Raw genomic sequence first — 15,956 nt, 5'->3', positions numbered from 1 at the left:
TAGTTTTATCTTTAAAATATTCAGGCTCCCCGCTTAGCGGGGAGCCTGCTTTTCTCTCCCCCTCTGCTGCTCACCGCCCCCGCCCCCACTTGTGCTCTCTGTCAAATAAATAAATAAAATCTTTAAAAAAATAAAAAAAGATGACATTGAATTTTGTTACAAATTAACTATGGAAGCTTATGATTTACTCTTATCAGAATCAAGATTTTCTCAGTAGCAAAAAATATTACTAACAAAAAACTGTTCTAAGCTAACCTCAGCCATATAAACTCATTCAATCTCCATAACAACCCTATCCAGTAGGTAGTATAGGTTTATCCCTAATTTGCAGATAAGAATATTCAGGCACAGAAGGGTTAAGCAGCTTGCCCAAGGTGGCTCAGCCCAGGGTTTTAACCGCAGGGCACAATACCTCCCCAATAATGATGTCACTCTCATTCCAGCGCGTCCTGAGAGGTGGGATTCCAGCTGGTTTCCTGGATCCATTCTTGGAAGCAGGGTATTATCCCCATGAGCTTAATTTGTGCCACAAGTAAGCAAAAAAGACTAAGAAGTGGCTCCCACAGGAAGAAAACGTCAGCACGCTCTGATCTTCATTTCCGCCACTACACTGGATGACCAAGGAGAGCCACAACAGTAGTAACCGCTTGCTGGGTATCTCACTCGCCACACCAGTCCAGTCACGCTACCTTAGGAACCTCATCTGATATTTGTGACAGGCTACTGTTAGTCCTGATGCACAAAACAGAAAATGAGATTAAGAGGTTCAGCATCTTTACCCTAAAGCTCCTCTTCCGCTTCTACCACATACTGTCTACAGGTCAAGACAGTCTCCCCTGAGCTGCTAAGTCCATGGAATCAGGGATTATATAAATATGACTTCATGTGTATAAAACCTGGTTCATCTGGCTGATTTAGGAGCTTTGTCAGAGAGGGAAGAGAACTTTCCCTGTCGTTAATTCCATTGCTCTAGCATTAATAATGGAAAAGGGGAACCAATCCCTTCCCAAGAAAGCTCCGTGACAACAGGACTACGCAGGGCTGGTTCAATGGTGTGTCCTCAATGCCCAAAAAGGGGCTGGACTTCAGTAAATGCTCAGTAAACTGCGGTCGACTTCAACTGAATTTCATGAATCTGGCTTATGTGAGACCAACTTGGGCCTAAGTCTCCCTCTTCTTTAGATACCAAACAACCAGGATCACTAAGCCAAGAAGTGAACCTGATGTCACTCATAACAAAATCACCGTCAACATAAAATCATGAATTATCCACAGAAGTTGGGCTACAAAGTTTGAATATTTTAAAGATAAAACTAGTAAGTAGTGCTTCAAATTGAAAAAAAAAAATCAGATCATTTTATTTCAAACTCTGATTCAGAGTGCATGAGATTGAAATATTCACAAAGGATGGAACACAGAAAGGAAGGAGACAGGAGGTAGACTTTGGGCATCTGGACTCTAGGGCTGGTTCTGGGGTTCTCCTAGTAACAGCCAGCCACAGCCAGCCCTATGACCCCCCAGACCTGGTTTTTCCATATGAAGGCTAAAGAAAGGAATCCGATGATCAAGATCCCGAACAGCTTCTCCATTCAGTGATTCAAGGCTGGGAGATGACACCAGACTTTGAGATGGCCAGTGAAGAGGGCGACAAGCTCCAAGGATAGAGGGGTGTTTGCGCTAGTCCTTGAGGGATGTGAAGACTTCAACATGCCTAAGGATGAAGTTAAGGCACATCTCAGCTAAAAGAATCACTGACTATACTTTCATTTAGCAAAAAGTCAAGGATATATATGGCTATCAGCACAAATACACAGGTAACCCAGCAGTCCAGGCTTTACATGATGTTTAAAAACCATTCTTTTATTTAAAAAAATAAAAACACCAAGAGGAGCAACTTGCACTTTCCTTCCTGGGTTGAGGGGAGTTGGGGAGATGGGGGGGCTTTTATAGGGCCCTGCTTTTCTTAAACGTTCAGGAGGAAATGACAGTATTTATTGTAAAAGGTGTATAAAAATATCAAATGACCACAAGTTAGAGACGTCTCTGAGGAACCTACTGAATTGGAATTTATCAGAGAACACCTTGGGCTGCTGTTTCTAAGAAAGAGTTATAAAGCTTGAGAGCTCTTTGGAGGACCACAGTCCTCTGAAATAAGTGCATGTTACTTTCCCCTAGTGATATTAAAGGATGCCGAGGATCTCCTCGTGGGACTGCCCCCAACTATCTGCTTTTTGGATGTTTTAGTACAACAGTAAGCTAAACAGCCAGCGGGATCCGTAGACCTGGACGTGGGAATTAAAGGCAGAATCATTTTACCTTGTCATGAACTACAACTGGTATGTTTTATTTTTTTAAAGAATTATATTAATCAAAGTATTTCACAAAATGGATCACAGACCTAAATGTACAATGCAGAACTACACAACTCCTAGAAAATAACACAAGAGAAAATCTAGATAACCTTGGGTATGGTGATCCCTTTTAAGATACAATCTAGAGGCACAATCCATGCACAAAGTAATTGATAAGCTGGATTTCATTAAAACTGAAAAGTTCTGTTCTGCAAAAGACAGTATCAACAGAATAAGACAAGCCACAGACTAGGAGAAAATATTTACAAAAGACACAGCTGATAAAGATCTGCTATACAAAGTATACGAAAAGCTTTGTTTTTAAGATTTGAAGTAATCTCTACACCCAATGTGGGGCTCGAACTCACAACCCCAAGATCAAGAGTCTCATGCCCCATTGACTGAGCCAGCCAGGCGCCCCCCAAAAAACTCTTAAAAGAGACAATCCAATTAAAAAATGGGCCAAAGAGTTTAACAGACACCTCACAAAGAAGATATACAGATGGCAAAAAAAGCCTGTGAACAGAGATGCTCCACATAATAGATCATTAGGGAAATGCAATTAAATAACAAAGAGGCACCATGACCCGCTCATATGAATTTCCAAAATCTGGAACACCAACACCATCCAATCCTGGTGAGAATGTGGAGCAAGAGAAATTCTCATTCATTGCTGGCAAAGCAAAACAGTACAGCAGCTTCCTACAAAAGTCAACACACTATTATTACGCCATCCAGCAATCATGAGCATTGGTTATTTCCCCAAGGGAGTTGAAAACTTACGTCCACACAAAAACCTGCACATGGATATCTGCAGCAGCTTTATAACTGCCAAAACCTTAAAGCAATCAAGATGTCCTTCAGTAGGTAAATGGATTAATTAACTGTGGTACATCTACACAAGGGAATATTATTCAGCATTAAAAAGAAATGAGCTATCAAGCTATAAAAACACGTAGAGGAAACTTTTTTTTTTTAAGATTTATTTATTTGAGAGAGAGAGAGCACAAGTGGGAGGGGCAGAGGGAGAGAGAGAGAATCTCAAGCAGACTCCGAGCTGAGCATGCAGACCCCAACACAGTGCTCGATCCCACAACACTGAGATCACCACCTCAGCTGAAACCAAGAGTAAGATGCTGAATCAACTCCACCCACATGGAGGAAACTTAAATGCATATTACTAAGGGGAGGAAACCAATCTGAGTAGGCTACATACTGCAGAATTCCAACTACAGGCCATTCTAAAAGAGGCAAAACTATGAAGACAGTAAAAAAGATTAGTGATTGCAAGGTTTGGGAGTGAAGGGATAACTAGGCAGAGCACAAAGGATTTTTAGAGCAGTGAGAATACTGTGTATGATGCCATGATGAAGTATACATGGCATCATACATTTGTCCAAACCCACAGAACGCGCAACACCAAGATCGAACCATAATGTAAACTATGGACTTTGGGCGATTATGATGTGTCACTGTTGGTTCATCAACTGTAACAATGTACCAGTCTGGCAGGGGATATTGGTAACAGGGAAGGCTCTGGATGTGTGGGGGTTAGGGAGGATATGGGAAACTCTATACCTTCCCCTCAATTTTGCTGTAAACCTGAAACTGCTCTAAAAAAAATAAAATCTTACAAATATTTTAAATTGCATGTGCATAATTCAAAAAGACACCAAAAAGCTCATATGATTTCTAAGCAAAAAAGATTAATCAAGATTTGAACTACACCTTTCCTCTTTGCAGATGTACGGACTATCTTTCTGCAAGGAGCAGAGATACTTGAGGAATATTTCATTTAAGGAAAGATGACAGTCATAGACCATGGAGCCCATTTGCTTTCACTGAGAAGGAAAAATATTAGGTGATGGTGCCAGGGGATGTCCTGAGTTGGTCATGATAACACCTGCTAATATCACACCAACGAACAATTCAGTAAAAGTCTGTTGGTATGTCAATAAAACCTGATATAAGGATGGTGTTCTTTTGCTAATCTGACTTAATCCAGGAGTATATTTAAAACTAATATAATGTATGCCCTACATATCCTTTAAGCACTCCTCACTAAATATTGCTTCTTTCAAACAAGACTTTGATAAATCTTGAGTGGCAGGGAGCTTGTTTGCCCTCCCTAGGGACATGTCTGGAGTAGAAAGACAAATACAAAGCCACTTGCCTTAATGCAAAGTCTAGGAGCAGAGCTAAGATTCTTCTGTAAAGCTGAGGGGCATTACAAGAATGCAGACTTGAATAAAAAGCCAGCTCACTGAAGCTTTGGGGAAACTGAAATAGGCAAGGTCAAGATTCTCCTCTGAAAATTAGGCAGACTAATGGATGATCAAGGACATATAGCTTGACCTTGAGCGTCTAAGTTAGGAAAACACCCGAGGTAGAAATAACCAGACATCTTCAGCCAACCTAAAAAGGACCTCTAGATTCACAATGTAGATTGGTGCTTCTGCTTCTTACACAAACCAAGGAAAACTATTTGTAAAATATACTCCAAAATGTGCTATTTACACAGATGCTGTAGCTCATGTGTGAACATTCATCAAGGTATACACATATATGCGCACTTTTCTGCAAGTATTTTACTTTTAAAAGTTTTATTTTATCTACACGTATATTAAATGTGTGTATATTTATATACACATACGTATGTAAATATAATAAACAGACATGATGTAAGGTATTGATAGATACTCAATGAAAAGAAGTGATATATTTTGGAACTGCCATTTTATAACCATTTAAAGGCTGAAAATATCTTCGAGAAAAGAAGTTAGTTCCAGGAGCAACTGCTGATGCATAATCCTTAGGCACAGGAAAATTCCTCCCTCAACTAGATTAGACCTTTTCATTAACTGAGTTTCCATAAAGATTTGTTTGGATCTTAATTTTATATGTACTCTTTTAAAAATATTTACAGCTTTTGGTTTTTTGTTTTTTTAGGAAAGAATGGGAAGGAAAAAGGACATATGGATGCCAATGCCTGGACAATGTTGGAGTAGTTTCCTTTTTTCAGTGTAATGTACTACTTACCCATCTATTATTATTTCCTACTAAAAATGTTTTTAAAGTCAACCAAATGGAACAACCAAAATATCATCTTATATCATTAACAAAATTATACACTATCATTCAGAACTGAAGGATGAGTTTCCCAAACAAGTGAAAATTAAAGGAGTTTCTCACCACTAAACCGACCTTACAGAAAATGTTAAAGGGTCTTCTTTAAGCAGAAAAGAAGAGGCTGTACCTAGAAATAAGAAAATTAAGGGAGGGACGCCTGGGTGGCTCAGTCAGTTAAGCATCTGCTTTTGACTCAGGTCCTGATCCCAGGGTCCTGGGATCGAGCCCTGCATCAGGCTCCCTGCTCAGTGGGGAGTCTGCTTCCCCTCTCCCTTTGCTGCTCCCCTTGCTTGTGCACGTGCTCTGTCAAATGAATATATAAAATCTTAAAAAAAAGAAAATTAGGGGAAAAAAATCTCCCTGGTAAAGGCAGTGGATGAGCCGCTTTAAAAAGCTACTATAAATGTTAAATGAGAAAAATAGTAAAAATCAACTATAACTACACTACATGGTTAAGGGATACAAAAAAAGATGTAAAATATGATGTCAAGAACATAAAATGTGTATAGGGAGAGTAAAAAATGTAGGACTTTTAGAATGCATTCAAACTTTAGCAACACAGGCTTAAAACAGACTGCTATATATGTAGGTAGATATATATGAAACTCATGGTAACCACAAACCAAAAACCTATTAAAGATATACAAAAACTAAAGAGAAAAGAACCCAAAATAATACTAAAGAAAACCAGCAAACCACAAGGGAAGAGACCAAAATAAGACACAGAGAAGAACTACAAAAACAACCAGAAAACAATTAACACAATGGCAGCAAGTGCATACCTCTCAATAATTACTCACAGTGGGAATGCTCCAATCTTAAGACATAGAGTGACTGAATGGATAAAGAATATAAGACCCATCTACATGCTGCCTACAAGAGACTTGCTTCAGACCTAAAGACACACACAGACTAAAAGTGAAAAGATAGTCCATGTAAATGAACACAAAAAAGCAGGAGTAGCAATACTCTTACCAGACAAAATAGAGTTTAAATCAAAGATTGTAAACAAAAGGCAAAGAAGGGCATTACATAATGATAAAGAGCTCAATCCAAGAGGATACAACATTTGTGAATATGTGTGCCCCCCAACATAGGAGCCCTTACTCTATATAAAGGGAATGTGAACAGACATAAAGGGAGAAATCAACAGCAATACAATAATTGTAGGGGACTTTAGGACTCCACTTACATCAATGGATAGATCATCCAGACAGAAAACCAACAAGGAAACACTGGCCTTAAAAGACATGGTAGACCAGATGGACTTAACAGATAGTTTCAGAACATCCCATCCAAAGGCAGAATACACATTCCTCTCAAGTGCTCATGGAACATTCTCCAAGATAGAACACATGTTAGGCAACAAAATAAGTTTCAATACATTCAAGAAACTGAAATCGTATCAAGCACCTTTTCTGACCACAATGGCATGAAACTAGAAACCAACTATAAATAGAAAACTGCAAAAAACATAAACACATGGAAACTAAACAACATGCTGCTAAACAACCAAAGGGTCAACTAAGAAATCAAAGGAGAAATCACAGAATACCTTGAGACAAATGAAAATGGAAATACAACAGACCAAAATCTATGGACACAGCAAAAGCAGTTGTGAGAGGGAAGTTTATAGCGATACAGACCTCCCCAAAAAAACAACATATATCTCAAATAAACAATCTCAGTTCATACCTAAAGAACTAGGGGGGGAAAAAAAGAAAAAGAATAAAGCCCAAAGTTAGTAGAAGGAAATAATAAAAATCACAGTGGAAATAAATGAAATAGTTTAAAAAATTAGAAAAGATCAATGGAACTAAAAGCTGGTGCTTTGAAAAGATAGAAATTGATAAACCTGTGGCCAGAATCATCAAGAATAAAAGAGACATGGTCCCAATACAATCAAAAATGAAAGAAGAGAAATTACAACTGACGACAAATGCATAAGATCATAAGAGATTACTACAACTGTAGGCCAACAAATTGGAAAAACCAGAAGTGGATAAATTCCTAGAAACACATAGCCTTCCAAGACTGAATCATTAAAAAACAGAAAATATGAATAGACTGATTACAAGTAATAAAAATGAACCAGCAATTAAAAAAAAAAAATGTCCAGGACCAGGTGAATTCTATCAAACAATGAAAGAAGAGTTAGTACCTATCTTACTCAAATTATTCCCAAAAATAAGTAAACAGGAAGGAATACTTCCAAATTCCTTTTATGAGGCCACAGTACCCTGATACCAAAACCGGAAAAAGACAACACAAAAAAAGAAAATTATAGGCCAATATCCTTAATGAATATAGATGCAAAAATCCTCAGTAAAAATATTAGCAAACTAAATCCAACAACACATTAACAGGATCATAAGCCATAATAAAATGGGATTTATTCCAGAGATGCAGAGATGGCTCATATCCACAAATCAACATGATACACCACATTAACAAAATGAAGGCTAAAAATCGTATGATCACCTCAATAGATATAGAAAAAAATTCAACAAAAAAATGTTGACAAAATTCAACATCTATTTCTGATAAAAGCTCTCAAGGAAGCACATGTAGAGGGAACATATCTCAACATAATAAAGGCCATATATGATAAACCCACAGTTATCATCATACTCAATGGCGAAAACTGAAAGCTTTTTCTCTAAGATTAGGAACAAGACAAAGATGCCCACTCTCATCACTTTTATTCAAACATAGTAGGAAATCCTAGCCACAACAATTAGGCAAGAAAAAGAAATAAGAGGCATCCAAATTGGTAAAGAATAGTAAAACCATCACTATTCACAGGTGACACACTATATTTATAGAAAACCCTATAGATTCCACCGAAGAAACTATTAAAATTAGTACATGAATTCAGTTAAGTCACAGAATACAAAAACGAACATACAAAAATTGGTTGCATTTCTATGCACTAGTAATAACCTATCGGAAAGAGAAATTAAGAAAACAATCCTATTTACAATTACATCAAGAGTAAAATACCTAGGAATAGATATAGGTGAAAGACCTATACTCTGAAAACTATAAGAGTGATGACAGAAACTGAAGACACAAATAAATGAAAAGATATATCATGCTCATGCATTGGAAGAACACTGTTAAAATGTCTGTACAACAGAATCTAGAAAATAGCCAAAGTTGGGGGTACCTCACCCCCGATTTCAAACTATAAAACAATGCTATAGTGATCAAAACAGTATGGTACTGAAGCAAAAATATACTCGTAGGGGGCGCCTGGGTGGCTCAGGCGTTAAGCGTCTGCCTTCGGCTCAGGTCATGATCCCAGGGTCCTGGGATCAAACCCCGCATCGGGCTCCCTGCTCCGCGGGAAGCCTGCTTCTCCCTCTCCCACTGTCACTGTCAAATAAATAAATAAAATCTTAAAAAAAAAAAAGAAAGAAAGAAAGAAAGAAACTTAAAAAAAATATATACTCGTAGATCAATGGAACAGACTAGAGACCCCAAAAATAAAACCATGCATAAATGGTCACTTAATCCACAATAAAGGAGGCAAGAATATACAAAGGGGATAAGACAGTCTCTTCAATAAATAGAGCTGGAAAAACTGGACGGCCACATGAAAAAGAAACACGACCACTACCTTACACCATGCACAGAAATTAACTCAAAATGGATTAAAAGACTTAAACGTAAGACCTGAAACCATGAAAGTCCTAGAAGGAAACAGGCACTAGGCTCTTTGAAACTGGTCTTAGCAACATTTTTTTGGATCAGTCTCCCCAGGCAAGAACAAAAAAAGCTAAAATAAATGTGATTACACCGAACTAAAAATCTTTTGCATAGCAAAGGAAACCATCAACAAAATGAAAAGGCAACCTACCGAATGGGAGCAGACAGTTGCAAATCATACAGCCAAAATATATAAAGAACTTATAAAACTCAATAGCAAAAAACAAACCAACAAAAAATCTGATTAAAAAATGGGCAGAGGACCCTTTCCCAAAGAAGATCTACAGATGGTCAACAAGCACATGAAAAGATGCTCAACATCACGAATCATAAGGGAAATGCAAATCAAAACTACAATGAGATATTACCTCACACTGGTCAGACTGGTTATTATCAAAACTAAAACAAAATTAGTTTTGGTGAGATGTGGAGAAAAGGGTACACTCAAACTGTTAGTGGGAATGCTCATTGGTGCGGTCACCATGGAAAACAGTATGGAGGTTCCTCGAAAAATTAAAAGTAGAACTACCCTATGACCCAGCAATTCCACTTCTGGGTATTTACTTAAAACAAAAACACCAATTCAAAGAGATATATGTACCCTTATGTTCAGTGCAGCTCTATTTAGCACATCAACAGATAAAGAAGATGTGGTGTGCGCGCGCACACACACACACACACACACAATGGAATATTACTCAGCAATTTAAAAAAAAAAAGAATGAAATCTCGTCATTTGTGACAACATGGATGAACCTAGAGGGTATTATGCTAAGCGAAATAAGTTAGAGAAAGACAAATCTGTATGATTTCTTACATGTGTAATCTAAAAAACAAAACAAGTGAACAAACAGACACTCAAAAATACAGGGAGCAAAGTGTAGAGGAGGTAAGGACTGGAGGGGCAGGTGAAACAGGTGAAGGGATTAAGAGGTACAAACTTCCAGTTATAAAATAAATTAGTCATGCGGATGTAATGTTCAACATAGGGAATACTGTCAATAATACTAGAATCACTTTCTATGGTGACAGATGGTAACTAGACTTATGGTTAAGCATCTGCCTTTGGCTCAGGCCATGATCTTAAGGTCCTGGATCGAGCCCCACAACAGGCTCTCTGCTCAGCGGGGAGCCTGCTTCTCCGTCTCCTTCTGCTGCTCCCCCTGCTTGTGCTCTCCGTCAAATAAATAAATAAAATCTTAAAAAAAAAAAAAAAAACTAAGTTAACCAAGGGAGCCTTTTCTGTGTCTTCTGGTACAATTAGAAAAGAATTCTATCTCAAGAAAAAGAAAAAATCTTAGCTGAAGAAAGATTAAAAGTATTCACATTAGTGTATTTTGTCACATGTCTTAGGCAACCTCTTTATTGATAAAGTTACAAGGTAACTGGAAACCTATATAAGCAATTATTCAGTAGGACCTCTCCTATGGAAAAGTAAGCTTAATGAAAGAGGAAAATTCTTACCCACCCTCACATTCCAGTTCACTCACCCACAACTACCTTAGTACTTAAGGGACAAGTATTCTGAGGCTATGAAAGCAAAGAATTTAAAAAGTCTTCTGTCTACTTTAAGACAAATGGCATCAAGAGTGCAATCAGAAAACACAAACACAGAAGTTTCTCTCCACCAGAACACTATTCTTTGTATTAACAATTTGAAGTTCTGCATTTATTAGACCTCACAGATTTTTATTCTCATCCCTGTATAAATTATCAAAGCTATATATATCTCAGAATGTTGATTAGACAGTACACTTACAGTCACTAAGGTTCCCTAAGGAGTTTATTTTTAACATAAAATATTCTTCAACAATCAAAAGTATTTCACACACTTGACACAAAGGAAACAAAGAATATATAAAATCTCATAAAATGTACCAATTTTCTAATAACCTAATAAACTAGAAGACTCTGACTCTCAGAACCAAGAAAACCAGTAAAATAGGTTTATAGAACAATCACAAGACATCCAATGTTTACACAATGTCTACACCCATAGACTGAAGTGTGACCCTTCTCCTATCACACACCACTTAGGTAGGAGGCTGCCTGGAAAACCCTCTCCCTACTTCCTGCTACCGAAATGTGAAGAAACCTAAACATTTGTGAAAATAAGCTATCTTTGTCACCACCCCCGCCTAGCTGCCCATATGCCTTCAAATTCAACATCATAAATAATCCACAACCACAGCTACCCTCCATGTTTATCTTTTAACCATATTTCATTCTGTTTTCATTCAATTTCTAGGTTCTTTGATGTTAAGGTCCCAAGAGAGAAGCTGGATAATAGGCCTCTTTGCATCAGCTCAGTGCCCAACATATAATGCCTTTCAATAACAGGTATTCAGTAAATCTTGATAAAACAGCTAAAATCTTTATTTAAAAAATGTTAGGTCCAGACTGAAGAGGCACTGTTGAACCTGAAAATGATGCCACCCAAATTTGTCTGCAATTACTATCTGTAAGCTGACATCTCCAGTTCCTTATCCTTACCCAAGTCTCGTCATACAACCAAGAGTCATCTTTTACTGAATGTGCAGGCACCTCAAACTCAATGTATTTAAAAACGAACTTCTCTTTCTGCTACCTCCTCCAAAAGGGATCTTCCGCCTCCGCATTCTCTCTCAGTGACTGTCGTGACCAACCATCCACATCTGATTACACAACAGGTTTATATTGTTAAAAGGTTAAACCTGAATACTTAAGAGTAGCACAATATGAAGAACAATGAAATCTGGGGGAAAAGGATTAAGGCTTGACAGGATTAAGAATAACTGCCCTGGGGCACCTGGGTGGCTTGGTTAGGTGACTGACTCTTGGTTTCCACTTGGGTTGTGATCTCAGGGTCCTGGGATGGAGCCCTGTGTTGGTCTCCCTGCTGAACAGGGAGGGTCTCTCTCTCTCTCTCCCCACCCCAACCCCCCACTGGAGCACGCACATACACGCTCTAAAATAAATCAATCTTTAAAAAAAATAAAATAAAATAACATCCCTAGTATCTAACTGCGCCAGGTACCGTACTTTAGTCTCTGATTTAAAGCCTACTACAGCCCTATAACCTAAATACTATTATGACTGCCTCGGTTTACCTACGCAGAAACAGAGTCTCAGAAATATTTACAATTTATGCAAAGTCCTAGAGTTGGTAAGTGTTGTAGAACTGGCTTTGAACAAAAATAGCAACTTCAGAGCCCTTAAAAATCCACGGGGAAGAAGTCCTCTTCAAACATAAAGTAATGCAAGTAAGGTTCTAAAATCGGATACCAGCGTACTGAAGGCTGCATATTCAGCAAAGCAGCGACTAGAGTAACCTAGGTCAAGGGTGAGCATCCCAGGGCTAGAACAAGGGCAGGGAGACTGCAGTATGAGAGATCTGTGCGGTACAGAATGGGAAGGGTAAAAAAACCTAAGCCCTCAGAATGAAACACTAAAGACATGCTGGAAATCAAATGACTCCACAGTCCCTAATCTTAGATATACAAATGACAGTGGTGCCATAAACAGGAACTGGGTATATTAAAGAGTGGGACCTGTTTTTCCACTTCAGATCTTCGAATGAAGGTCAAGAGGAGATATCCAAGTGAAAACACCCAGAAGACAGTGCAGTCGATGAGACCAAAGCTTGGTTAATACAGGGCTTGACTTATATTGCTAATTAAATATTAATTTCATATTTATGTATATTTCTTAAATCAAAGGGGACATTTTCATTTTTTTTTTAATTTTATGATGTTATGTTAGTCACCATACATCATTGGTTTTTGATGTAGTGTTCCATGATTCATTGTTTGCATATAACACCCAGTGCTCCATGCAGTACGTGCCCTCCTTAATACCCATCACCAGGCTAACCAATCCCCCCTCTCCCCTCCCCTCTAAAACCCTGTTTGTTTCTCAGAGTCCATAGTCTCTCATGGTTCATCTCTCCCTCCAATTCCCCCCGCCCCCATTTTTCCCTTCCTTCTCCTAACGTCCTCCATGCTATTCCTTTTGTTCCACAAATAAGTGAAACCATATGATAATTGACTTTCTCTGCTTGACTTATTTCACTTAGCATAATCTCCTCCAGGCCCATCCATGTTGATGTAAAAGTTGGGTATTCATCTTTTCTGATGGCTGAGTAATATTCCATTGTATATATGGACCACATCTTCTTTATCCGTTCATCTGTTGAAGGGCATCTTGGCTCTTTCCACAGTTTGGCTATTGCGGACATTGCTGCTATGAACATTGGGGTGCCTATGGCCCTTCTTTTCACGACATCTGTGTCTTTGGGGTAAATACCCAGGAGTGCAATTGCTGGGTCATAGGGTAGCTCTATTTTTAAATTTTTGAGGAACCTCCACACTGTTTTCCAAAGTGGCTGTACCAACTTGCATTGCCACCAACAGTGTAAGAGGGTTACCCTTTCTCCACAACCTCTCCAACACTTGTTGTTTCTCTCCCTGTCCATTTTTGCCATTCTAACTGGTGTAAGGTGGTCTCTCAATGTGGTTTTGATTTGGATTTCCCTGATGGCTAATGATGATGAACATTTTTTCATGTGTCTGTTAGCCATTTGTATGTCTTCTTCAGAGAAGTGTCTTTTCATCTCTTCTGCCCACTTTTTGACTTGATTATTTGTTTTTTGGGTGTTGAGTTTGAGAAGTTCTTTATAGATCTTGGATACCAGCCCTTTATCTGTAGTGTCATTTGCAAATATCTTTTCCCATTCTGTGGGTTGCCTCTTTGTTTTGTTGACTGTTTCCTTTGCTGTGCAGAAGCTTTTTATCTTGATGAAGTCCCAAAAGTTCATTTTTGCTTTTGTTTCACTAGCTTTTGGAGATGTATCTCGAAAGAAGTTGCTGTGGGTGATGTCAAAGAGGTTACTGCCTATGTTCTCCTCTAGGATTTTGATGGATTCCTGTCTCACATTGAGGTCTTTCATCCACTTTGAGTTTATCTTTGTGAATGGTGTTAGAGAATGGTCGAGTTTCATTCTTCTGCATGTGGCTGTCCAATTTTCCCAGCACCATTTATTGAAGAGACTGTCTTTTTTCCATTGCATGTTTTTTCCTGCTTTGTCAAAGATTATTTGACCACAGATTTGAGGGTCCATATCTGGGTTCTCTATTCTGTTCCATTGGTCTATATGTCTGTTTTTGTGCCAGTACCATGCTGTCTTGGTGATCACAGCTTTGTAATATAGCTTGAAATCGGGCAACGTGATGCCCCCAGCTTTGTTTTTCCTTTTCAATATTTCCTTGGCGATTCGGGGTCTTTTCTGATTCCATACAAATTTTAGGATGGTTTGTTCCAGCACTTTGAAAATGTCACTGGAATTTTGATCAGGATGGCATTGAAGGTATAGATTGCTCTGGGTAGCATAGACATTTTAACAATGTTTATTCTTCCGATCCATGAGCATGGAATATTTTTCCATCATTTTGTGTCTTCTTCAATTTCTTTCGTGAGTGTTTTGTAGTTCCTAGAGTATAGGTCCTTTACCTCTTTGGTTAGGTTTATTCCGAGGTATCTTATGGTTTTTGGTGCTATTGTAAATGGAATCGTTTCTCTAATTTCTCTTTCTACAGTTACATTGTTAGTGTATAAGAAAGCAACTGATTTCTGTGCATTGATTTTGTATCCTGCCACATTACTGAATTGCTGGATGAGTTCTAGTAATTTGGGGGTGGAGTCTTTTGGGTTTTCCACACAGAGTATCATGTCATCTGCGAAAAGAGAGAGTTTGACTTCTTTGCCAATTTGAATACCTTTTATTTCTTTTTGTTGTCTGATTGCTGTTGCTAGGACTTCTAGTACTATGTTGAACAATAGTGGTGAGAGTGGGCACCCTTGACGTGTTCCTGATCTTAAGGGAAAGGCTCTCAGCTTTAGGGTACACTGTTTTAATATAGAAAACTAGCAACTGCTACCCAGAAGGAAAAAAACAAAACAAAACCTGATAACCTAACACTTCCCCACTCAATGACAAGTTCCCCAAGGGGCCCTAGCAACAGCTTTTCTGCATATAATCGTTCCAGCCAAAAACTCTCTGCCACCTACTCATGTCCCTTGCGAACTATTCCACACCCACTGCAACATCTTTGCAGCATCCTTTTGGAACACAAAATATTGAGACTGTCTGCTAAAATGCACATGGAAATTTTAGCCAAAACTTAGGCTTTCAACTTTTTAATGGTGTAAACTCTTAAAATTCTCATCAATTTAAGGCCTACAAACAAGTAAGAATTTGTATTAAATGTCAGGGAACCAATGAGAGATTTACCTAAGCAGCCAAATACATAAAGACCTCTGTCTTTGCACAAAAAAAATTAAAATTGAAAATGTCATCTGGTAAATAAAAACTGAAAATACAATAAAGAAAAAAGAAAATGTCATCTGGTGTCTGTATCTACAGAACTAGATACCATCAAAACAGGACCTTTTTTTAAAAGTAAATAACAGAATGAAACATGCAGTATATGATTTCTGTTAATGAACCCATATGCCCTTCATATTACAGGAAAATCCACATATAAAGGCATATTTAGAAAAAGATGGAAAGAATTTGCTACAGTTCAAAAAAAAAAAAAGGGATACAAATTCATATTAGCAACTGCTTGCCGGGAGGAAGGGGGACAGTATAGACTTCAACTTTATCTACAATGTTTCATTTCTTTCAATAAAAAAAAAAATCTGAAACAAGAATGCCAAAATGTTAACATCTGTTAGCTGTGATGAAGGTCATTTGGTATTTTCCTGTGTTTTCTTTGCTAGTCAGTA

The 15,956-nt window shown here is 38.1% G+C and overlaps 1 protein-coding gene across 3 annotated transcripts in view; it reads right to left on the bottom strand.

The window, feature by feature from the left end:
• The window catches only part of MPP7 (membrane palmitoylated protein 7), a 317,439-nt gene that overhangs the window by 278,312 nt on the left and 23,171 nt on the right, over positions 1-15,956 (bottom strand). The window contains exon 1 of one of the 3 annotated variants that reach the window (XM_034987219.1): positions 1,524-2,720. The exons of the other annotated variants lie outside the window; for them this stretch is intronic. Within the exon in view, the coding sequence (XP_034843110.1) occupies positions 1,524-1,536 (13 nt within the window). The 5' untranslated portion in view covers positions 1,537-2,720. Of the gene's footprint in view, positions 1-1,523; positions 2,721-15,956 lie in introns of those variants that run through there. 3 annotated transcript variants of the gene reach the window in all.

The sequence above is a fragment of the Mirounga leonina genome, unplaced genomic scaffold (assembly GCF_011800145.1).
Source record: "Mirounga leonina isolate KUSES-001 unplaced genomic scaffold, KU_Mleo_1.0 Mir_413, whole genome shotgun sequence".
Lineage (NCBI taxonomy): Eukaryota > Metazoa > Chordata > Mammalia > Carnivora > Phocidae > Mirounga > Mirounga leonina.
Note: the sequence above shows the minus strand (reverse complement) of the source record. Positions and strands in the feature narration are given on the sequence as shown.